Source organism: Equus asinus, chromosome 3, assembly GCF_041296235.1.
Source record: "Equus asinus isolate D_3611 breed Donkey chromosome 3, EquAss-T2T_v2, whole genome shotgun sequence".
NCBI classification, from domain to species: Eukaryota; Metazoa; Chordata; class Mammalia; order Perissodactyla; family Equidae; genus Equus; species Equus asinus.
The window spans coordinates 69,108,144-69,132,152 of NC_091792.1; the positions used below are offsets into that span (position 1 = coordinate 69,108,144).

The 24,009-nt window shown below is 52.5% G+C and overlaps 3 protein-coding genes across 11 annotated transcripts in view; 1 reads left to right on the top strand and 2 right to left on the bottom strand.

Moving 5' to 3' along the window:
- Positions 1-9,843, top strand: part of BIN3 (bridging integrator 3) — a 56,662-nt gene extending 46,819 nt beyond the window's left edge. Inside the window, exon 9 of the mRNA XM_014867138.3 lies at positions 9,428-9,843. Within this exon, the coding sequence (XP_014722624.1) occupies positions 9,428-9,493 (66 nt within the window). The 3' untranslated portion in view covers positions 9,494-9,843. The remainder of the gene's footprint in view (positions 1-9,427) is intronic.
- Positions 69-16,305, bottom strand: CCAR2 (cell cycle and apoptosis regulator 2). Of its 4 annotated transcripts, none has more exons than XM_070505203.1 (21): positions 16,281-16,305; positions 13,538-13,632; positions 13,173-13,264; positions 12,669-12,760; positions 12,347-12,461; positions 12,046-12,175; positions 11,768-11,864; positions 7,773-7,892; positions 5,655-5,877; positions 5,451-5,564; positions 4,961-5,124; positions 4,302-4,473; positions 3,984-4,214; positions 3,678-3,899; positions 2,887-3,031; positions 2,659-2,741; positions 2,072-2,218; positions 1,776-1,887; positions 1,493-1,681; positions 1,127-1,332; positions 69-884 (listed from the first exon to the last, which is right to left on the bottom strand). In XM_070505203.1, exons 2-21 carry the CDS (start codon positions 13,593-13,595, stop codon positions 840-842), a joined length of 2,757 nt encoding a protein of 918 aa, XP_070361304.1. In that variant the 5' UTR covers positions 13,596-13,632; positions 16,281-16,305; the 3' UTR covers positions 69-839. The 4 variants fall into 4 exon arrangements, with proteins under 4 accessions (XP_070361304.1, XP_014722612.1, XP_014722614.1 ...); XM_014867126.3 differs by lacking the exon at positions 16,281-16,305 and adding an exon at positions 14,466-14,679; XM_014867128.3 differs by lacking the exon at positions 16,281-16,305 and adding an exon at positions 14,466-14,604 and having other exon boundaries at positions 2,659-2,738.
- Positions 15,364-23,969, bottom strand: C3H8orf58 (chromosome 3 C8orf58 homolog). Of its 6 annotated transcripts, XM_044766821.2 has the most exons (8): positions 20,065-20,260; positions 19,125-19,412; positions 18,401-18,912; positions 17,939-18,079; positions 17,664-17,775; positions 17,424-17,536; positions 17,114-17,220; positions 15,364-16,580 (listed from the first exon to the last, which is right to left on the bottom strand). In XM_044766821.2, the coding sequence occupies exons 2-8, from the start codon at positions 19,126-19,128 to the stop codon at positions 16,469-16,471; spliced, it is 1,101 nt and encodes a 366-aa protein (XP_044622756.1). In that variant the 5' UTR covers positions 19,129-19,412; positions 20,065-20,260; the 3' UTR covers positions 15,364-16,468. The 6 variants fall into 6 exon arrangements, with proteins under 6 accessions (XP_044622756.1, XP_044622755.1, XP_014722620.1 ...); XM_044766820.2 differs by lacking the exons at positions 19,125-19,412; positions 20,065-20,260 and adding an exon at positions 23,803-23,969; XM_014867134.3 differs by lacking the exon at positions 19,125-19,412 and having other exon boundaries at positions 20,065-20,413.
- Positions 23,970-24,009: the final 40 nt, after the last annotated feature.

Sequence of the window (24,009 nt, forward strand, 5' to 3'; positions counted from 1 at the left end):
AGGCTGGGCGAGGAGCGCATGGGCAGACCTCAAAGAGGAGGAAGGGAAGCGCTATGGAGGACACTTGGTTTGTTTTTGACTTTGGTTTATTTAAAAAACAAAAAGCCAAAAAAAAAAACAACTTTATATACAAAGTCAAACTGAAACCATGGGTTATGGAAAGAGGCGAGATTTATGGGGAACAGGGAAAAAGGCTGGGCCAGAGCCGATACCACATTCTGAACACAGGGAGCCAGGGGAAAGGTGCTGGTTTCTTCTAGCAAGTCTGGGTGGCTGGAACAGTGCTCACTGGCAACCACAGCCCAACACTGAGAGCTCACTAGCATGGCCTTCATCCTGCGACGGCCAAGGGAGCCCTTCCCCAAGAGCCTGCTCCTGTAGCCTAGCAGGATGTGTGCCATCCAGAGGAAGGGGCTCTTACCCCCGGCCAGATTCCGTGTCTGTTTCTTCAGTTTATTGGCATCAGACCTTATGACATACTCGAAAAGCCTTTTCCTCCCCTGTCTTATTCTAAACTGGAAGAGGACAGGAGAAAGTCAGCACAAGACTAAAGGGCCCCAGGAGAGATCCCAAGGTAGAGGGCAAAATGAGGGGTGCAGAAGATGTTGGTTTTAGTTGTAAGTGGAACCGTGGTTCCTCACTCATCTGTCCCACACAGCACAGACAGACCCCCACCCTGACGGCCTGAGCTTCTCTACAGAGGCTGAGCACAGGGGTCAGCCACCCCCTGCCTATGGCCCCCAGGTCCTGCTCCAGCTTCCTTCTGGAACCAAAAGGGCTCTAACTTCAGCAGGCTCCATCGCTGACTTCACAGGATGGCAGCTCCTGCACCAGGCCCCTCAATTGCTAGGTGCTGGCTCCTCTTTCTCTACCCAGCTGTCGGCCTGTTTGAAACAGATGTAACGAGAGTTAGGACTCAAGGAGGAAGGACCGAGATCTGAGCACTACTAACCACTTCCTCCTGGGAGATTCCAGGTTGCAAGCTGCTGACTGATCTTCCATAAGAAACTAGCAGACAGAGGAGAAGACGAGGTGAAGCTGGGTACGGGCGGAAGGGGCTGCGGTGCTGGCTGCCGTCCCATCCAAGCCTCCCAGCACGACAGCCGGCTCTCTCCAAAGGGCTCACCTTTTCAACCATTCGCTGCATCTCGAGCTGCAGTGGAGTCAGGCGCCTTCGGAAGTCCTGGAGCAGCCGCTGAAGCTGATTCTTCTGTCGCTCAGCTGTCCGGGCTGTCTCCTCAGCCTCAGCCAGCCGGGTTCGCAGCTCCTGCATTTCTGCTGCCAGTGTCTTATTTGTTACTTCAGTGGCTGAGAAGCGGTTATGGCTCTCCTCTAGTGGGAGGAAATACCAAAAAGACTGCTGCTAAGTTAAGGATTGGAGCACAGGGCAAGAGGCCTGAAGCCTAAGGAGCAGGGTCTCCCCCTTAGTCTCCATGTATACACGTCTGCACGTCCCACCTGTGACAGGTCCCTGCGGCTTCAGGCCACTCACCCAGCTTCAGTTCCAGTGTGTGAATCTTGTTCTCCAGGTAGAGCCGCCCACTGTCCTGCTGCTCTGCACGCTGTAAGAGGTTCCCCACATGGATCAGGCTGCCATTGTGGGCCACCAGGCCTTTGTGCTCCATAGGGGCAACACCCGGCTTTGTGCTTTTCCCAGAAGGAGGTAGCAGATCCAGGTTTCCTAGAAGGAGCCACGAAGATGTAAGGGTCTCAGGAGAAGAAAGCAGCCTGCCCTGCCTGTCATCCATGGAAGGCTGCAGAGCACCAGTACACACCAAAGAGCACCTCCTCAGGGAGCCCACCATCTGTGCCCTCCTGGCGACTGTACTGAAGGCTCCGGTACTGGCAAATGTTCTGGGTCACCACCCTGCTGACCAGCTGTTTGGCCTATAGAAAACACACAACCAAGATACTCACTGTTGAGACGACGCAAGACCTTGCCCCCATGGCATGCAAGAACACAGAATCACAGCATGTTAAGTCGCACACAGGAGTTACGTGCGTGCTTATGCACACGGATGTCAGGAGAGGCAATCTCAGAAAGGACTGAGGGGGGCGTAAGAGAAGGCACCTGCTCTGCACTGAGCCGGAGCCCAAGGGTAAGCAGGATCCTCTCCAAGTCTCGCCGGTGCAGGTAGCCACACCAGTTGGCATCAAAGAAGACAAAAGCAAGAAGACAGTCCAAAGGGAGCACAGCAGAGGGATCCAGCTCCTTGGGCTGCAAGAGAAACAAGGATGAACAGGATTTACAGATAGCTCTCTCAATGGCTAAACCACCCAAATAGCCCTTTAAAATCGAGCAGTTTAGCTGACACAGTTACACCCAGGCACACCTTCCAGTTGGAGACATGGCCCTGAACCAAAGGGGTCCCTGAACCTGTAACCAAAGGCCTATTTGGAGCACTTTTCACCAGGGGCTGTCACACACAGTGGAACCCAGTGTGTCCCTAGGTGAGATATCTCACTCAGGTTCACCCTGACAGAGATAATGACGTTTTCTGGATCCTATGAAAGTGCCATTCCATGAGTCAAGAACCACGTTTCGTCTTTAAGATGCCAGAAATGGTTTGGCAAAAGCATCCCTCTCCCAGGAGTGAGTCAGAGGCCCTGTAAGCTGCACTGCCACTGAGGCCCAGAGGGGCAGAAAGGAGGTCTCACCATGTCCTGGAGGGAAGAGAACTCCATCTCTGACTGGTTCGAGGCAACCGACCGGACCTCAGAATCCTCTAGCTTGGCTCCTGCTACAGAAAGCCTGAGATAAGCTTGGAGCCAGGACCACACAGGCCCAAACTGGCTCCAGAGTGCTAACACAGGAGAGCACTACAGCCAGAGAGGCAGGAAGCCGGCACCAGGCGCCTGCAGGCTTCCCTCTCATGCTGCACATACCGAACTCCTCCTCTCCATCGTCCCTCAGAAGCAGCAGTTCTGGGTCGAGGGCCATCTCACAGAGGTCCTCAGACGCCTCACCCCGGGGCTTCTCCTCTTCCTCTCCCCCAGAAGATGGGGGTTTGGGCAAAAGCCCATCTTCCTTCTAGGAGAAGCAGACCAAGACAATGAGAAGATCTGTCACCTCTAATTACTAAAAATAATAATGGCTAACGTGAGTATCAACCATGTTCAGGCACTGTGTGAAGGGCTTCAAATACAGCGTCGTATTCAACACATTTCATTACATGGGGTTCAGAGCAGACCAGGGCGATTTCCAGACACCTGGGATTTTCCTTAGGAGTCTATCTCAATCCCATAAGACATTATGTTTACTTGGTAGTACTTAGGCAAGAAGTAGACCCTTGTGCTTTTGAAAGGGTTAAGGAAAGGCAGTGTTCTAGTTAACCATGAGGTAATCGAAACACCTATACTCCTCAAAGCATTCTGATTAACAGATTTCTGTGCTGCCATGGTGTTGATTAACAGATTTCTGTGCTGCCATGGTGTGTCAACCACATTTCCTTTCCCTCTTCCAGGCCCACTGCCCTTATCCTAGGCGCCCCTCTTACTAGCTGGATGGCCACTTGCACCTGAGTACACACCAGGGTCACAAGGCACATGAGTTGAGGGGAGTAGGAGAGAAGACCCATCAAGTGCCCAGAGCAGCGCCAGGTGCCACACGGCACGCGAGTCCTGGTCAGCCTTACTACGTGTAGCCCCAAGTGCCACGCAGGGGCAGACGTACTCACCGGCGGGGCGTCTGCCTCGGCAGCTGTGCCCTCACTCTGTACCTCATCCTTGGACTCCTTGGCCGCCTCCTCCTTAACCACCTCTTCTTCCTTGGCTGCCTCCTCCTTCTCAGGTTCAGGTGGGGCCACAACCTTTTCAGGAAGGCTCAGCAGCATCTTATAAATCCTATAGCCAAAATCCCTCTGCAACATCTCCAGAAACAGCTCGGCCAACACCATCACCTGGTGGAAGAGGCGGCAGGGGTCCATGAACATGAGGAGAAGGGAGCGTTCCAAGCTCTGCCACCCCCAGACTCCTCCACCCACCTCAAAAGAGATCCTTTCTTTTGGCCTCCGGTCTTCCACAATACCATGGAGGGACAGGTTTACACAGCCAGCGTGTGCCACAACAGCAGGTTCCAGAGGGGGTGGAGGGGCCTCTGGGAGATCGGTGTCCATTTCCTGCTGTGCAGTGACCTCTGGATTCTCTGCATTCTGTTTAGAGGTGTCTGCTGCTTGCTCCGATGCATCAGCCACCTGTTCTGTAGACTCTGTTTCCTGTGACAAAAGCCAAGAGCTATCACCACCTGGGTCCAGGGGTCAGGGCACCTACCTGCCCCACTTGCTCGTAAGGTGCAGCCTTACCACTGGCACCTCCTGGGGTGGGGGTGCTGCCTCTGCAGCTTTCTGCTGACACACAGCCTCCCATTCTTCCAAAGTAGGCATGATGGTCCCGACATCTGGCAGGTACACCACCACAGTCTGGAGCCGCCTTGGGGGTCCCGGCTGTAGGTACTGAAACTCAGCAAAGCGCCACCTGCTCACAGAAGGAAAAAAACGAAGTACTGACCCATGACATTCGCAAGCAAGTGCTTCAGTTTCTAATCAACATTTAATGAGCACATACTACATGCCAAGCTTTGAAAGTACGAAAATAAAAGATATAGACCAAGTCCTCAAGAAATGGTTAGTCAATGCGCAGATACAAGTAAGCAGACAATTACTATCCAAGGCGCTAAGGCAACAGGAAAGAACACTGAACGGCTGCGGGGGGTGGGGGTGGGGGGCAGGCGGGGTGTCGTCACATCTGACAGGCCTTGCAGGGTCAGCTGGCCTTCAACACACATATGCATCCCTAGTCATGCTCATGACCAAGGCAACCATTTGTGAGGGCTGGAGGGAGGATGCGCTGGCACTCGGGAACAAAAGAGAACAGGTCAGAAAGGCACAAAAGCTTGGCCTCCTGAACGGTCTCATCAACTCAGTGGGCTGGCCACAGACAGGAGCTCAGGGCAGCCACTCACCACTTTGTGCAGGCGCTTAAGTCGATGCCAGTCTGGGCTTGCGCACAGCGGATGGCAGTGCGGACTAGCACCTGTGGGTCGCCCTTGGGGTCGAGGCCATCCAGGGAAGGAGACCACTCACCCCCAACCAGCACTGCCTCCTCTTCTTTCCGACCCAGTAAAAACTACAAAAAGAGATCAGGGATAAGAAAGGAAAAACCAATTACCTGGGTCTCCCACTACCCTGGGGAATGAGAGCAACAGGATGTGGTGAGGAGTGCTCTACACGGGGAAGGGGGTTTCTCTACCCACAAATATGAACCAGCTATGTAACTCTTTCCGCCAAGTAATAAGATCTCTAAGCCACACTGTCCTGGTAAAATGAGTGGTATTCCAGCTCTGAAATTCCTTGTTTCTGTGAGTTCACGAATAGGAGCTGAGCTACTGAAAACCTGACAGGGACTGGATGTCATCAATGAATGCACCTTGCCTCCTGGACTCCAACTCTTACCTTAATCTGCTTCAAAGGATGTTCTGGCGTTTCCCTTGGCTCAGCCATGTCATCCACAAAGAGCATGCAACAGCGATACAATTCCTCCAGTCCCGGGGAGGAGAGCAGCAGTACCTGTGCAGGGGCAGCATGAAGGAGACGCTCAAGAGCTTTTTCACTTCCTGTTAACAATGGGATAAAGCAGCAGGACCCCAGTCAACTCACCTTGGAACTGTATGCAGGGTCACTGTCTGCAGGGATCGGCTCAGCCCCGGTGTCTGGAGCTGACTCCTTCTCAGAAGATACCTGGATACGGCTTGGATGATGGAGGGAAAAGGGCTGGCTCAGAGGGAAGGCTGACAGCCAGCTCAGGTGCACAGTCAGAAAATCTGAGGGAACCAGGAGGCTGCGGTAACGGCGCTGGAGTTCTAAGAAGTCACAGGTGGGGCTGTAGGAAGAAAGCAAGGGAATCCAGATTGAGCAAAGACTAAATTATTTTAAAAATGGTACAGTAAAAAACTTGGGGGAAAAAGGCAAATTATTTTATAATCTGGGAAAGAAGAACTTTCTAAGTCAGACATCTCTGGAAAAGGAAAAGATGGATGAGATTTGACCACTAAGATGTTACAACCTCTAAAGGCAAAATAAAGTCAAACTGGGGAAGGAAAAAAAGGGAAACATTTGCAATATATGACAGAGAAAAGGGTCACTGTCTTAATAGGAAAGGAACCCACAAACCAGTAAGAGAAAGGTCACAAGTCTAAGAGAAAACTGAGAAAAGAGACATCAACAGGTACTTAGAAAAAGAAATGAGACGTATGAAAACATGCTCAATCTCACTTAAAATTAAAGAAATGCAAATCAGAGTATCACTTTTCACCTATCAGACGAATGAAGATCAAAAAGGCTCATAAGACAGTGTTGGCAAAGGCAGGGGAAACAAGTACTTCTTGCCCTCTGATGGGAATGCAAACCGATACAGCTCCTGAGAGAACTGGCAAGATCTATCAAGGTTTAAGCCAGCTACTCCATTTCTAAGAACTGATCTCAAGACAATGCTTGCACCTGTCCACAGAGATGTATGTAGAAAGATGTTTGTTACAACAATATTTAGGATAATTAAAGACTGAAAGTAAAGAACTAATTAAGTTACAGTCCATCCATTCTGTGGAATACTATGTAGTTGCTTAAAAGAATGAGTTCCATCACACAAACGTTAACATGGAACAAATTCTAAGATATATTAAGTGAAAAAGCAAAGTAGCAAGCAGCATGTAGCACGGCTTCCTTGCCGTAAATAAATGCAGTTGTGCGCGCAGCTCATGGCCAGCAGCCCAGCTCCGACTCAATGTGAGCCGGCTCTACATCCAGCCCTCTACATGCTGTGGGCACCAATGTATTGTGAGATCAACCTTAGGAGGCAGTCGGGTCATCACTGAACAAGAGGCCCTACCTGGGCCCAGGGAGGGGAACCAGTGACACGGGGAAGAGCAGTGGCAGCCCTCCTTCTCTTCCATCTTGAATGTGGAGGTGCCAGGAGGCTGCCCCTGACCTCAGCTCAGGCTTGGGTGGACTCTGCTTTTGGGGCCTGTCTCCTATACACAGCAGCTGGAGCCCTCCCTCTCCAGTGCTAGATGGAACCTGGAATCACTCATCTTACCTCTTAGTCCATCAGTTTCTGAGAGTGAGAAGTAAGCTTGCAGGCTAGTGTCCTCAGACCTGCTGGAGCACTTAAAAGATAATTCAGAGAGCTAGCCCTGATGGCCTGGTGGTTAAAGTATGGCACGCTCTGCCTCCACAGCCCTGGTTCAGTTGCCGGGCGCAAAACCACACCACTCATCTGGCAGTAGCCATGCTGTGGCAGTAGCTCACAAGAAGAACTAGAAGGACCTACAACTAGAATATACAACTATGAACTGGGACTTTGGGGAGGAAAAAAAGAGAGGAAGATTGGCAACAGATGTTAGCTCAGGGCAAACCTTTCCCTGCAAAAAATAATAATTCAGAGATTCCCTGGAAAAACAGTTCCAGGGTTCTTATGATCTATAATTTCTACCTGAATTATAACTGCTGTTGGGTAGCTGGATTTTGACTGGTTCGCCTTAATTATACCCAGCATAATAATTTCTGGTGAGCAAATCATAAAGTTCCATCAGGGCACCTGTGTCAATGACACTATGCTGGTCAAAATTTGAGATTTTGAAATAAAAAACTTGTCACATTGAAAAAAAAAAAGGTCATAAGAACACACACACACACTTATTCTCACACAGACTTTGTCTCATTTACACAAGGAACTGTTAGCAGCTTCGAGTCTCACCACCCCCCAGCCCCACCACTCACCTGTCCACAGTATAGGGAGTGAGATGGACTCGGTAAGGAGGCAGGTCATGCCTTGGTTTCTTAGCACCCCAAGGCTCTCCACCAGCCCGCTGTTTGCGTTTCTTGGAGTCATAGTCATCACTGGAGGGTGATCCATCGCCAGAAGGAAGAAACCACACTTACATACAGATTCAATACATACTGGCCTAAAAAGAAACAATCTGAATCCCCAACGTTAAGGAAATGGATAAAGAAGCCATGCTAATAGTCATGTACCAATTATAAAGGTATTAAAAACTGCTTCTAATAACATAGAAAATCACTCACATTAAGCAAAAAGAATAGTATGCCACACTATATATAGAGTAGTTCCTCAACTGTGCAACACCTTAAAAGCTGAAGAGAAAAAAAAAAATAGCAGATACCTCTGACTGATAAAGCTTATAATTCTTTTTTATATTTTCCTGAACTTTATAAATTATAGTTAACGTAATTTTTTTGAAACGAGAAAAACTTAACTGATTTGTTTTAACAAAAGACATTATGGCACCATGCTAAAGGTTCTATAAAATAAGTTTTATTAAAAGAGATAGTTCGGGGCCGGCCCCGTGGCCGCGTGGTTAAGTTCTCGTGCTCCGCTACGGTGGCCCAGGGTTTCGCTGGTTCGGATCCTGGGCGCCGACATGGCACCACTCATCAGGCCACTTTGAGGCGGCATCCCATGTGCCACAGCTAGAAGGACCCACAACTAAAATATATACAACTATGTACTAGGGGTATTTGGGGAGAAAAAGCAGAAAAAAAAAAACAGATTGGCAACAGTTGTTAGCTCAGGTGCCAATGAAAAAAAAAAAACGAGATAGTTCTTGTAATAAACCTCTGGCAGTACACATGGAAGTCATAAAAATACTCAAACCCTTTGATCCAATAATTCCATTTTAAAAAATATATCCCAAGGAAGTTAATTGAAAAGAAGAAAAAAGATTATATATAGTAGAAAAAAATTCAAGCTGAAAGTAAGAAAACCACATTCATATCCAGCAATACCTGAATTTTTATAGTAAATAAATACAGGCCTCATACAACCATTAAAACAAGAGGATTACCTTACAATATGGAAAAAAATGTTTAATAAGAATGCATAAAAATAATTTGAATTCTTAAGATTAAAATTATAAAAAGTATGCACATACACAAAGACTAGAAAAGAACACAGGAAAAAAGCAGCAGTAATTTTCCTTTTCACGATTATTTTAGAAAAGTCTTTAAGAAAGCTTACCTTAAAGGGAAAGGGAACAATACATCTTTACAGCATTTAAACTTTATATAACAGCATGTACTACTTTATACATTTTTGTAATAAATTACTTATTATAGTATCAATATGTTATGGGTTCAATAAAATAAAAATAGAAGAGAAAAAAACCTTTAACCCATTATAAAATGCCAGATTGATAGGGGAAAACCCTCCTTTGTCTCATGAGACAAATAAAATCCACTGTCACTTCTTCATGCGAGGTAACTGAATTGACATTTACCAGACAGTCCCTGCTCTTTCCCTTCAGCCCTGCCTGGCTGGTTTCCCTAGTCATTACACCCCTGCGTAACTAAGTTGATTATATTTAACCCAAAGTTTTTCTTCTTTTCTCTTCTATCTGCTTGGTTAATTTCCCCAGGCATCTCCATCCAATAGCCGCCTTCTAATCCTGCCTTTATGGATGTCAACCCTTCCATGTTTCTAACAGAAGAACTGTTCCAGTCATTTTGACAACTCTCTTCAGCTCACCCATGACTGAAGTGAACTCTTCAGTAAATGCTGTCAACTTCTAGTTAAACTGGACATTCCACTGAATCCTGTGAATTCAACGGCCAGTTTTCTCTCGCTATTGTGAATTGTCAGGAATAGGTTATAAGGCAGTACCAGTGGAAGAAATCTCAGTAACCTCAGCAGGATACTGAGATGTATATCCACCTGGATATACCCATCTTAAAACCTCAGTAGTTCAGCCTCAGCAGTCCAATGGAGACATTGTTTCCTGCATCCCAAAGCCTGAAATTCAAAATAAAACTTGGCTTCCAGCCAAAATGCTAATGTGGCTGACTCCTTTATAAATTGTTGTTTCCTCAGAGTGATCTAATTCTTACTGCCGCCTTTCCTACTCTGCAAATTTTCTCTATTGCCTAATAGTGATATCTCCCTGCCAAAGGTAATGGCTCCTTTCTCTGGAAGCCATGACACTGAAGCATTATGGTCAAAGGAATATAACACTGGACTCGGCATGTCCAGGACAATCAAAAGCAACTGACTGCACAGAAAGGCTGAATTTGAACCTAAAGCAGAAAGTCAACAGCAGCCATTGATTTCCACCCACGCGACATTATCCCGGAGAACACTTGCTGTGATTTTGTAATGAAACCTTCAATAAACTCACAGAATGTGAAAGGTGGAAAGTCCTTGGAAACTGAAGACCAGGAAGATGCACATGACAAGAGGTGTGGTTGTATGCAAAATATATGCCAGTAAACTGAGATTGGGACCAGGTGTTTCAAGTAGTGGAGACACTGTGGAAAACAATCCTAGACAATCAAAGCGTCCCCGTAGTTAGAATTCACAGCGACCTATCCCGACGCAACAAACACTAGTTGCAGCACAGAGCCTGGCTACATCACGTGGCCTCAACTTTTCCTCTGAGTTACTTCACCCTCCTTTTAAGTGTGCGCATGGACCACACCTTCAGCCCTGACGATGGAATAACCTACTGGCATCTGGGATAGGGGGTTGTTTCCTTCTCAGGACAGTTCTCATTTCAAGAGAACTACAACATGAGAGAACTTGCTGGAGTGATGAAAATGTTCTATATCTTAATAGGAACAAGGATTACATGGGACCGTCCATCTGTCAAAATTGTCAAGATTTTTGTATTTCAACCTGTACAAATTTTATCTTAAAAAAATTTTTACCTTAAAAAAATCAAGTACAAAGCAGAGAGTAGATGGAAGGATAAATGAAAAAGAATGGCAGATGTTGGTACTTGTTGAAGCTGGGTGACAGCTATATGAGAGTTCAGCATCCTTTTCTGTTTACTCTGCTTGTACGTGAAATTTTCCATAATAAAAAGTTAAAATGAATACCGACAGACAGAACTAGAATAAGCCTTAAGCAAACTAGCCTGGAGCTTAATTCCGAGGGACATAAGCAAAAACCTTCAGAGAGAAAGGCAGGATAAGGAACACACGAGTCAGGGAGAACAGGCAGCACGCTCCCAGCAGGCCCTGACGTTCACAGATGATAGACGGACTCGGGTGCCCAGAGGCCCAGATTCACCTGTGTGCTCACATAGGGCTAAGGAGCTGTCCACAGAGCCAAGGCTCAGGCCTGGATCTCCTAGCAGAATGCGACAGACACTCTAACACCACACGAATGTGTACTGATATAAAGAAACCTGTTTTATACGAGGAATTAAAACATACACTGCAAAGTTACTTTTTTTGGACAATTACTATTTTCTTGATAGTTATGATTCTTGGTATCTCAATCTTAGGAACTAGAAATAAAAGGGAAAATTATCTATTAAAAAAACTTCAGTATGGAGCCAGCTCCATGGCCTAGTGGTTAAGTTTGGTGCACTCAGCTTCAGCAGCCCAGGTTCTCGGGTTTGGATCCTGGGGAGTGGACACCACTCGTCAGTCATGCTGTGGCAGCAACCAATGTACAGAATAGAGGAAGACTGGCACAGATGTTAGCTCAGGGTGAATCTTCCTCAGGGAAAAAGAAAATTCAACATGACATTTTAAAAGATGAACTACATCAAATTCCTGCTTGCTGAACCAGTAGATAAATTTCCAATGCTTGTACATACATCTATCTCAATAAGTCTGACTATTTCAGAATAAAGGACCTAGGATCTAGCTGCAGAAAGAGAATGTTCATGTCAACAGATGGCAAAGAAAGGGACACTGCTCCTCGAGGCAAATAAATAAAATAAAACATCTTTCCCGCTTGATCATCCTCTTACCTTCGGCCCTGATCCAATCGTCCGTGAGGGCCCCGAGCAGGAAATCTGTTCAGGTGGCTCAGATGAAGTGTGTGGGACGTTTGGAAGAGACTCAGAGCTGCAGAAAAGAAATGGCTGGTGACTCAAAACCCTAAATATCTGTCCAACTTCCCTGTCCCTTCCTTCAAGTGCACAGAAGTCCCCAGTTGTTCTGAGAGCAGCAACCTGATGGTTACAAGTCCATTCATCCAGCGTACCCCATAAAGCCACACCCCAACATCCATGCCACTGGTACTCACGCTTCTGAGGAAAGAGAGGGGGAATCCGGTGAGGCTGGAAGATCAACTGGGGCTGAGCTCCCAGAATCCCTTGCTTCTGGCCCAGGGCTGCTACATGTAGAAGGGGAGGTGCTGGGGATTTCAGTAGGGGCTGCAGGACAGTAACCAAGAAATTCAGGGCATCCCGTGATTGATGTGCTCACTACCTTGGAAAGATGCTGCCCCACCCCCTCGACAGAAGCACAGTTCTTGCCCAGCTTTCACAGCGGAGGGGCATCCCTCCCTCCCCTTTCTGATGCACATGCTAAGGAGCAACGAATACCTGGTTGGAGAGCGTCTGCACCTTGACAGCATTCCAGGGCACTGCCTGGCCTGGGTTGTACGCAGCCTTCACCAGCACCTTCTCACCCAACTGGGGCAGCCGGCCCTTCACCACACTGCCAGCACACAAGCCAGGAGGCCCAGTCAGGAGAGAAACCCTGGCCAAGCCACCCTGACTGCCCCTCCGAGGTCCTTCCCATTAAGATTTTTCACACCTTGCATAAAAATAGCAAAGCAATGGCTTCAGAGGAGCCCCACCAGCATGGTGACAGAACTGAATCCAACAAGCATTTATTTCCAGAAGGGGACCAGCTCAAGCGTACCTCAGCTGAAAAAAGACCTCTTCATCCACCACCCCAAAGTAATCGTGTAAGCTGGTAACAATGCCAGTGAAGACCCGCTGCTTCTCCCCACCCTATAAGAGAAGAGTGCAGTTTAAAAGTAACAGGGAGCATTTGTCCATACTCTGCCATTAGCATCTGTAACCCCCGCTCCATCAGAGTATTGCATCCAGATTCACATGAGGCAAGCATACGCATATAGTGCACATTCTCAACCCCTGGGGAGGGGAAAACGGTGCTCATTCTTGGGTCACAATCTTGTTCTAGGGCTTCCAGTTTGTCTTTATTTCCAAGAAACAGCCTAAAGATTTCCCTAGAGCCAGAACTTAGAACTCCCCAGGCAAAGGTGTCTAGTCACCTCCAGGACTGGCCCAGGACGGGAGTGTGAGAAAGGATGAACACTGTGGTGTAAGAACCAAAGCACCGGGCCTCCACACACGCTGGGGCAGTCGCGAGTGCTGAAACCAGAAAGAACGCCCAACCTACCTGAAGGTGCCTGGCATTCTGGGACAGGTCTGTGGCCACAGGAGGAGTGAGCAAACCAGGAGGAGGACCCAGAAGAGATGTTGAAGCTGTGCCTACGGGACAGAGAAGCCATCTCCAGGAACAGCACCTATCTCTCAAACACTAGACTCAGCTGGAGGACATGGCAAACCCAAAGGGCAAAGTGGCTCCAAGCAACCCCTGCAGAGGGTTTCACTGGCGACTATGGGGGTCATCTCCTAGTTTCCTAAGAAACATCAGCAGCAAATTGCACTCCACCAGGGAAACCCCAGAAGTCACATTTTTAAAGACTAACTCCAAGGCACACACTTCCGAGTATGAGGCCAGGTAGGGATCAAGGTGATCACCTGAGAAGTTCCGTCCCCCTGGAAGCGGGTTGATCCGCTGGCGCTTAAACTGGGACATTGGGAATGCTGTCCTCTTTCAGAGTCTTGGGAAAAACCTTTAATCAGAAAAGAAATAAGTTAACAAGCTCATAGGGAAAATTTCCACCTACCCCAAAAAATGAACCAAGGATCTTACAGAAAGTGGGGAGGTGGGTACCGAGAATGAATGGACGCTAGGGAGATGCGCAGGAAATGAGGAAATTACATTGTCCCAGTTTGCCTTCACAATAACCTAGCGGTGGGCGATACTGTCATGCGATTTTAAAGAAAAGGAAACTGAAGCTCGGAGACATTAAGCGACCTGTCCGAGGCCACATAACCAGTTGGGGCCAAAACTAGGACTCACACCCACGTCTCCGGACAACTTAGCGCTCCTCTCACTAGGCCACGCCACCCCCGGATGGTTGGGGAGAGTTGGGGGTTGGAAAGAGCCCCGGCGACATTCATTCATTCGAATACATCCGCCAAAATGCTCCAAGCCAGGCCCGGAAAAATGGAGGCTGGTGCCGGAGAGGAGATGGTGTGGGCCCTCTCCCCGGAAGCCCGGCCCGTTGTTCCCGGACGGGCGGGGGGGAAGGCAGCTCGGCGGCCCGGCCGAACGCGAATCCGGCAGCGCGCCCGCCCCCCCCACCCCGCTCCCGCGCGACAGCCGTGGGCGCCGGGGCCGGGCCGGGCCGCGGAGGCCACCGCGGGAGGACGGCGGCGCGCGGTTCCTCCTCCTCTCGCCCGCCCCCAGGGCCCTGGCCGTTGCCAGGGAGACGGGACTTGCAGTCCGAGGGGGGCTCGGCCCCTTCCGCGCCCCGCGCATCTTCGCTGCCCGGCCCTCGCAGCCCCTCGGCCGGGGGAGGGGCGAAGGAGCAGAGGGGCGAAGGGGGGTCCCCCAACCAACCTGCGGGCCAGGGCCGCGACACCGGGGGGACAAAGACACCCGGAACCACCACAGCCGCTGCTGCCGCCGCCACCGGAAGTGCCTCTCCGGAAGCGCGACCACTGGTCGGAAGCTGCCACTCTCCCGGATATGGTCCCTCCCTCCTCTCCACCGACCTCTCCCTTCCCCCACGCCGGCCAACCATCCCACTCCAACTGGGGAACGGAAGTGCGCCTTCCCCGATCGGATGCGCGTTTAGGAAGCCGCGCCTCGATCGTGTCCTCGCTTAAGTGTCCCATTAGGAAAGTAGGCTTCAGAGAATTGGTTCCATTTCCAAAGACAGCTGGACCTGGAACCTCAAACATAGGGGAGCACCTACCACCCCCACCTTGCCTCATCCTGACAGACCCCAAGACTGCAGCAGCAAGAGTACCAGCCCCTCCTGACTGGAGGAGGAGGACGCCTGAACAGTAGCCATTTCCAAGAGACATTCCTGTGTCTGACTCAAGCCAAGGACCTCAGCCCTATCTTGCCCTTCCATTGACAGCACTCCCACACACACCTCCCGTCCTCTGGGTACCTGCAGGAGACTGAACTTCTCCCCTGTCTCAATTAACAAGGAGCTAGGAACCTAACAGGCTATAGTAAGATAAACCACCACAATACCGGCCAACCCTGTGGCCGAGTTGTTAAGTTCGGGTTAAGTTCATGTGCTCCGCTTTGGCGGCCCAGGGTTTCACAGGTTGGAATCCTGGGCATGGACATGATACCGCTCATCAGGCCATGCTGAGGCAGCATCCCACATGCCACAACTAGAAGGACCTACAACTAAGAACATACAACTATGTACCCGGGGGCTTTGGGAGAAAAAGGAAAAATAAAATCTTTTTTAAAAATAAAAAACCCCACCACAATATTCAAGTAGACATTTCCTTTAGTCCTCACAACAACGCTGTGGGGTAAGCAGGTCAGCAGTTAGTGCCCTAATTCTCAGATAAGAGACCTCAGTGAAATGGCTTGCTCAAAGCTAATCACCGGCCATTTTAGTCCTGATTAGCAATCCCAGCCCCCTCTTATCTGCTGACCTTCCCATCATCCCTCCAGCTAGCCTCCCTCCGACATCCATACCCTCTCGTTTCCTATTCATTTAACATTCACAAAGCACTTTGTGACATTTAATCTCATTTTATCTTCATAAGCCTGTGAGGCAGGTGGGGCAGGCACCATTATACCATTTGGGAGATTAAGTGGGAAGCTACGGCTCAGAAAAGTCAAGGGATTTGGTCAAGGTCTAAAAGCTAGTATGGACCTCTGGTTTCAGCTCCAATGTGTAAAGGCTAGTGTGGAGCCAAGCAGCTGAGAACAAACCTTGAAGGCTACTCTGCTCTTTCCCATGTTGTCCCTGACCCTTCCATTCTTAGTGCAGTCTTCAGGAGCTCTTGCTCCGTGGGCAAGAGTCCATGCAAAAGCAGCCAAGATAGTGCCCTTCTCTGTCCTGGGGCTGCCCATGCAGCTATGAGGGGGAAAGCAGGACTCCAGATCAGTAACTGCCCACTGAGGAAAGAAGGTCAGTTTCATCCTTCTGCAGTTACCTCACCCAGAAGACCAATCCTTTGAGTGCATGATTCAGGAGAGACAGATCCAGCCAGTTCACAACACTGACAGTCTCACAGAGAGATATATATCATTTTGCATAAATACACATCTGCAACACGCTGGACCCTGACAGATCACCACACCAAACACACTCCATGGACACCTGATAAGTAAGTTGGTCCATATTGTCTAAGCCCAGGGATTTCTGGCAACCAGGGAGGAGCCGAGGAGCTACAGCACCTTGGGGCCTCTCAGGGAACCAGGCTCCTCTGCCAAGCTGCTCAAAGGAGAGACTCAGCCCTTGCCTCAGAGAAAAGGGCGAACGTCGGCAGCTTTTCCTGCCAGTGCCCAGAAGCAGCGATAGGGCAAAGGGCAAGACTTCACTGCACACCCCTCCACCCAGGGTCACGTCCCTGCGCCAGGAGGTCTCAGCAGGCAGACAGGTTTTTTGCTCGCTGCTTCTTAACAACTAATGATGGCATAAAGGTCTTCCGGAGCGGGTGGCAAGGAGGCCTTGCAGGGAGGTGTCTCGACTCAGTCCTGTGAAATGGAAAGGAGGCATCAGGTTGGGAGGAGGAAACAAAGGTAGCAACGGCCCCAGAGTGGATGAAGCATTGCTCATCTGCCGTAGGGAGCCTGGGATATTCATTAACATGGTACTTTAACTCCCTGGAAAACTCTTCAGTATGATCCCCCATCATTCACTGTGGAATCCTTTGTCGGTGTTCCTATCTTGCTTTCTCAGCAAACCCAGAGAGGTGGCCTAAGTTTCAGCTTCAAGGGGTGAGAGCTTGCTGGGCTGGTGTGAAGAGATTTCTCATGCTCTGGTCCTGGCTCTGCCATTGACTCACCATGTGGCCTCAGGAAAACAACTTCCCTTCCCAGCCCAGCCCCAGCCTCCTCATCTATAAGTGGACTGCTTTAACTACCTTCTGTTTCTTCCAGCACCCTCTCTGAGACTGTCTAAGTCTCTCAAACTTCACAGGGACAAAGACAACTGGCAGTCCAATATCAGCATCCTGGCCATCAGACTCCGCCCTCTGCACTAACCTGGGCTGGGCCACAGGACTCACCTGGGGGCAGGGCGAGCAGGAGAGGCAGGGGGCTCAGGGTGTCGAGGGCTCCTCCGGTGGATCCGGTTGAGCAGGACCTTGACCTTGTTCCAGTGGGAGAGATCCCGCTAAACAGAGGGTAGGGGGTTACCACGGTGCCCCTCCCCACAATATACCCCCAACCAAGCTCCCGGAGACAGCTGTCACCACAGCCGGGCCAAATCACCCGCTCCAAACAGGAATCCTGTCATTTCCTCAGAGTTTCTGGGCTTCTGTGTATCTACACATCCCAACCACCCCCACCCCCACCCCACACATATCCATCACCCACCTTGTGTCCCTGTGAGGATGAAAAGGAGTGAGCTGGCTCTGCTGGGGCCTCTGACAGCCTGGGAGGGTTGACGCTGGACACTCCTACCTTAGGGGGTGAAGCTGTTTTTGCCCCTTCAGAAAGAGAAACAGGTGACCCAGGGCCGGGAACAGGAAGCCACTCATCAAGCCCAGGGCTCAGAGGTCTGCCTGTGGGGCCCTGGGCAGGCAGGACACAGAGGGAGACACAAATCTCCCTCACCTGTATCCTCTGTCTGGCTGAGCAGCTCCCATGGCCCGCTCGCATCATTGCCTGGGGCACGAGAGGGTGGCACTGACGAGGTCAGGACCGGCCATTCTTCCTCTTCAGGATCCTACGCACAGGACAGATGCACACTCAGGGCCTGACCAGAGGGCTGAGGCCGGGCTGAAGGAGCCCTGGTTCAGGGGTCACACCCCTCCTCTGCCTCCCCCACTCACCTGCCCTCCCCTCCTGACCCCACTTGCCACTGGCCTGCCTGCCCATGGCTCACTCACCCCAAGGGGCCTCTGGGTCTGCAGCTGCAAGTGGAGCTGCTGGAGCCTGGCCATCTGCTCCAGCACCTGGCACAGGTGTTCCAGGTAGTGAAGACCCTGTCCTGGAAGGCAGGCCCAGGCTCCAGGCCCTGAGCCCCCCACCTGTGGGACACAGTGAGGTAGGGGAGACTTCTGAACTCAACCAGATACCCACCCTAAAGGGCCAACAGATGGGGCAAAACAGGCAAGAAGAGGAGAAACACACACCCGGCTGGCCTCCCAATGCCTAGCCAGGCAGGCCTGTCCCTGCCCACCTCTGCTGGGAGTGGGTGAGGCAAGAAGCTGTGACACGACCCGTCAATTAGGGACAAGGAATGTTCCACCCAGAGAGCGCTCCAGGGAAAACAAGTGGGGAGCCCCCCACCCCCGGGGAAAAGAGCCACCTCCATCCCCCTCTTCACCAGCCTGTGACTTAGAACTCACCACCTCTGCTTCCTCCAGGCCTGCCCCTAGGCCAGCTTCTGCCTCAGTGGCCTGCTGTTCCCCTGCTCCAAAAAGGAGCATTTCACACCCAGGCTTGCCTGGTGGCTTTGGGGAGCGGTGGTGTTGTGACAAGCTGGCAGGGGAAGTCCGGAGATGGCGGGACCGCTCCAGCACCTGCTCCAGCTTACAGCTGGCTAAGAGCTGGCCCAGGTGGGCAGGAGGTACGAGAGCAGCAAGAGCCAGGGGCTCCGGGCTCCCCACGGGCTCAAGGGCCAGAGAGTCCTGAGGAAGGCCTGGGGAGGGGGCCAACGGGCTGTCCCCAACCACCATCTCCATTCCTGAGTCCCAGGAGGCCAGCTTGAGAAGAGGAATCTGCCTCCCGAGACTTCTCAGCTCTCCACCCCTGGTCCAAGAGTCTGACGGGCACCCTCGAGCAGCGTCCGGGATCCGTCTGTAGGTGCTGGTGACTCCGGGCACTACACAACCGTGTGCCAGGTCCTCACCAGCCCCATCTGCAAAGAGAGTCAGTATCAGGCTGGGCAGACTGCCCCCACGCCCCCAGCATTCCTGGTAGCTGGCAGCATTCCCCAGGGAGGAGTGTCCTGGGCCAGAGGTAAAGGGAGGAGACCAGACAGGCACAGCCCTGCCCAGATCTCTCTGGAACCCTGGCGGACACATTAGGATGGAGTTCCCTTTACAACAGTAATTGTTAGCAATCACAAACCCATGACATAGGCTGTGGTAGGCAAAGCCTTGCCGTCACATTCATCAGCTCCTTCAACGGCCTGGCTTCCTGAGGGCGTAAGGGCTTTCCCCAGGGAGCCCTTGTACTCCCACTCCTGGGGTGGGCCTGAGGCCTCCAAGTCATAGGTGGGGAGCTGCAGCCTCTTCGGCTGCTCCCCAAAGGGGAATGTGACTGTGCTGCTCCTCAGGGAGAGGGTGAGGGGCACAAAGAAGGAAGCCTGGGGTCCAAACTGCCATCAGGATGCAAGATGAAGTCTCTCCGGAGCTTCTGGGGGAGGGTAACACAGAGACAACAGCTATAACCATTGGAGCTTTTGATCTTTTAAGTGAGAAACAAGGAAGATTTTGTGCAGATTGAAAAGAAACAACTTAAACGGAAGAAAGGGAACTATGGGGTAGGAGAAGCAGCTACCGCCCATCTGCCGTCACCTCTGTGCCAGGCCCCCTGCGCTCTGGGTGCCCCAACTGTACTGATGCGAAAACTGAGGAGAGAGGATGGAAGGCCGCCCACGTCTCAGAGTGGGCCACGCGGGAACGCTGGATGCAAACCAGGCCCCTCTGGGCAAGGGAGTCGACCAGGAAGGCCCCCTGCGTGGCTCCTTCGGAAAGGGGTCCGCCGCCATGGAGGGGGCTTTTCGCGGCTACTAACTGTGGCAGAGGCCGGGCGGAGAAGCATCCAGATCAGGAATTAGAGGGAAGTGGACCCGGAGAAAGCAGGATGGAGGTGGTGGCTGGTTTAACGCCAAAGACCAAAGGGTCCTCAATGTGCAAGGCACAATGACGGCCCTCCAAAGGGAGGGGGCGAGGAGGACGCCTCGGGCAGGCGTGCCGGGTGTGCCGGGGAGCGCAAACAGGGGCCCAGGCGCCGAGGTCGGCTCCAGGGCCGGAGGACCCTGCCGGCCTGAGGGTGGGCAACTCACCCCGGCCGCCAAGCGGCTCCACGGCGAAGACGCGCCGCCGGCTCAGCATGGCCCCGCTCCCGGCCCCGACGCGGCGTCCCAGCCGCGGCCACGGCAGCCGGACCGAGCGATCCGGACTCAGCCGTCGGGCGGGCGGCTGAGCGGGCGCGGCCAGACCCCGTGCGCGCGGCCCCCGGACACTCCCCGCGGCGGGGACGGGGGAAGGGGCGGGGCGGGGCGCAGGTGGCAGGGGCGGGGGCGGGGCGGAGGCGGTGCGCCGGGAGGGGCAGCGAGGCGAGGGCTGGGCAGCCCCCCGCGCTGGCAGGGCGGGGATGAAGGTCGCCGTCCGCAGCCCTTGGGGCCCGGGCAGCACCGTGCCCCGGCCTGGTTATGCCGTGCGGCTCCAGGCGCCGGGTCAGCCGGCCCCCGGTTCCCACGCCCGCTCTGTCTTCCTGCCGCCGAAGTGAAGCCGCGCGCGGGGCGGGGGCCTGCACGGGAGCGCGGAAGGAAATGAAGCCCACGTGCCGTCCGTGGGCAGAGGGGGCCCGCGCTCGGGCGTCCCGGCGCTCCCACCTGCGCGCCTCGGGGCGAGTACCGGCGCGTTAAAAGGGGAAAAGGATTCCTGCCCACAAGGAAATCCTTCCCAGCAACGGCAGAAGGCCTTGTGTCCGGGGCTTGATCTGAATCCTCTCCTCATCCCATTCTTCTTCCTCACCCGGGTACCCTAAAGCTGGGGAAGGAGGGAGCCAGGGGGACAGGGGAGCAGCCTGGAGGTGTAAGAAGTGTACCTGCTTCCCTGTCTCCACGCCAACCCTCTTGGTCCACGGAATTCTACCCCCACACCCTAAAAGGGGGCTGGGAGCCCAGGCCGCTGCTGAAGGTGACATAGTCTGATGACCAGCCGGGCAGGTGGCCTTTAAGGAAACTTCCTCCTCCTGAGGAAGGTCATCAGGCTGGGAAAAAAGTGCCAGCAGGACCCAAATCCCCTGGAAGCAGATAAGGGGACGTGCAGACTTGCCCCTAAGCCTTCGGGGAGGAGGTTGGGGCTGGAGCCAGTGGGAGGAAGTGGCTGTTCACTGGAAGGGAGAAGACAGTCTGATCGCCCCCCGCCCCGCCCCGCCCCCCGTCTGCTCCTTGCTCCTTCCTCCCCTTCCTGAGCCAGCCTAGCAGGAGCCCTCATCAGAGAGCCACAAACAATGTTTCTAACTTTTTTTTTTTTTTTGAGGAAGATTAGCCCTGAGCTAACTGCTGCCAATCCTCCTCTTTTTGCTGAGGAAGACTGGCCCTGAGCTAACATCCATGCCCATTTTCCTCTACTTTATATGTGTGACGCCTACCACAGCATGGTGTGCCAAGTGGTGCCATGTCCGCACCTGGGATCCGAACCAGTGAACCCCGGGCTGCAGAAGCAGAACGTGCACATTTAACCGCTGCCGCACCAGGCCACCCCACAAGTTTCTAACTTTATAAGATGGGGAAATCAAGGCATACAGCCAGGCCCAGGCAGGAAGAAAGACCAAGTGCCTGAGTTACCTGCCATCACTTAATACCTTGACTTTTAGGCCAGTCCCTTTCTCGCTTATCGTGAGTCCTCTTGGTTGCCCCCTCCCGGCCCTATGCTCCTGGACAGCACCCCCACCCCATTCCTCTTTCCCAAATACAGAGAGGGAGACAGAATGTTAGGCCTGGCAGGAGCCGCTCTATGCGAGTCCAACAGGATGTGTGGCACCTCACCCCCCAGGCCCTGCCAGACGCCATCCCAGCCCTCCCTGGGCAGGGGGGTAGGAGGGCTGGCCAGTTAGGTGGCTTCCTCCCTCCAAAGTGAGAGGGTGGGGAGGTAAAGGGAGGGAACCTTCACCAGATCTCGCCCTGAATTTGGAGAATGTGGGGCCAGATTCCAAGCAGTCTCTGTGGTGACTCTGGGGCAGGAATGCATCTGGAACAGGAAGCCCAGCCAGCAGGAATGCAGTGTCTCAGCACAAGGCTTTATGTGGGCTCAAAAGAACGCCCTCCACACAGACCCCAACGCACACTCCCTTCCAGGCCATGTTCACCCCCACCGCATGCAGCTATGCTGGAGCCCTTGGTGACTGGAAATGGTGGGGGGGGGGGGGGGCACACCTCCCTCCCATCTGCCTTCTGCTGCCCTGACTCTGGCAGCCCTGTGCCCAGAGCTGAGCTAGGCCTTCACCACCCAGAAAGGCTCTGTGGCCTTGCATGGTCCCCTCTGCAGTCTCTTGTTCACCCACCTCCTACCTACCACCTGAGGAGACTCCTCTCCCTTTGAGTGATGCTTGAAGAATGGGAGGAGCAGCACAGCCTCGCCTTGCTGCCCGCCTCAGGGCTGAGCAGCTACCCTGAGTCCCAGCAGTCATCCCTCCAGCTGAGGCCAGCGCTGCCCCGATGCCCCTCCGTGGGGAATTCCCAGCTTCAGGGAGTGCATTTCCTACAAGCTCAGCACTGATCTAGGTCTTGTGGGAAGAAGGGCAAAGCCAAGAGCCTGGGGGAGCTCCTGCCAGACTAGAGATGGCTCGGAGCCTTGGAGACCTCCCTCATGGTGAAGGAGGGGCCAGAGCAGCCCCAGGCAAGCCAGACACCCGGCAATCAGGCTCCAGGTTCCATCCCCAGCGCCCTTCCCTTGCCAGTGAGGCGTCATTGGACCAGTCACTACCCTCTCTGCCCTCAGTTTCTTCATCTCTAGGACAAGGCTGACAGTGCCTGTCTCACAATTGTGAGGAGTAGAGTTAAGGCGCTTAAGTCGCTCCTGGCACTTTGGAATCACCTGGCTGTGTAACTTTGGGAAAGTCGCTTCTCATCTCCAACTCAAGGGGGCTGTGTTAGATGCTGTCTCCAGCCACTTCTAACTCAAATCTGTCATCATTTCTGAAGTTATTCCCCAAAATGCAGAAAAGAGTAAAGAGGGCCGTGCTCTGGACAGCCTGCAATCGCATGATTGGGCGGCCTCCCCCACCGTGTCTGGGTGCTTGCAGCTGGCTGGCCGGGGTTGAGGGCAGGGTGGAGATCAAAGACTGCTCCCAGCTGGCCCTGCTGACCAACTGGTTTGGCCAATAACTCCATCTTCCAAAGAAGCTCGCCGCCAAGCTCAGGCTCGGCTCACCGTGCGGCTTCAGCGAGCTCTAGAATGGAAACTCTAGGGCCCCTGGGAGGAGAGCTGGCTGCCACAACTAACGAGATAGATTTTAGCTTGAACCCATCTGGCCTTGGCCTTCAAAAGGCCACCAACTCACTGGCACTCCCATTTCACAAGTGTCCCTACTCCCCAGCTGTTCACCTCCACTCCTGAGAACACTACCGGCCCAGCATGGTTCATTACAGGAGGGAGCTGACCACAAGACTATTCCAACCCACCCCTCCCAACCTGTCACTTCCCTGCTTAAAATTTTCAGTGTCCCCAGAGCCTCAAGGTGAAGTTCAAACCATTTCTTCTGGCATTCAAAGCTCCCTTTCCAGTCTTATCTTGGTATCCCCTTCAGCAATGGCCCTAAACTGAGCATTCCACTTGCACTCACCCACTTCCCTCGGCATTTCTCTCCTGCGCCTGGTCATCTTTTCACACAGATGGTCCTGCCCTGAACTCACTGGGCTCCTGTGTGCCCACATTAGCTCTCAGCACTCACTGCCTGTAGCATTATTTCACTCACGCCAGCTCAGTCACTGCCACTGGACTATTATCTTCAAGAAAGCAAGAAAAATGCTCTGTCTTTCTGTATCCCCACTGTCCAGAACCCAAGTATTTACCGAGGGCGCGTTCCCCTTTTGTGAGCATTCTCTCCGCATGGGCTGGCACTAGGTGGTGCCACAGAGGCTGCCCTATTTCTGACTAGCCTGCTGGCCTGAGGTTCTCCTGAGTCGCAGAAAGCCTTGATCTTCCCATGAAAAGAAAGGCAGCCATCCAGGTAAAAGGTGAGACAATTATATCAAGGTGTAAATTATATCAGGTGCCTG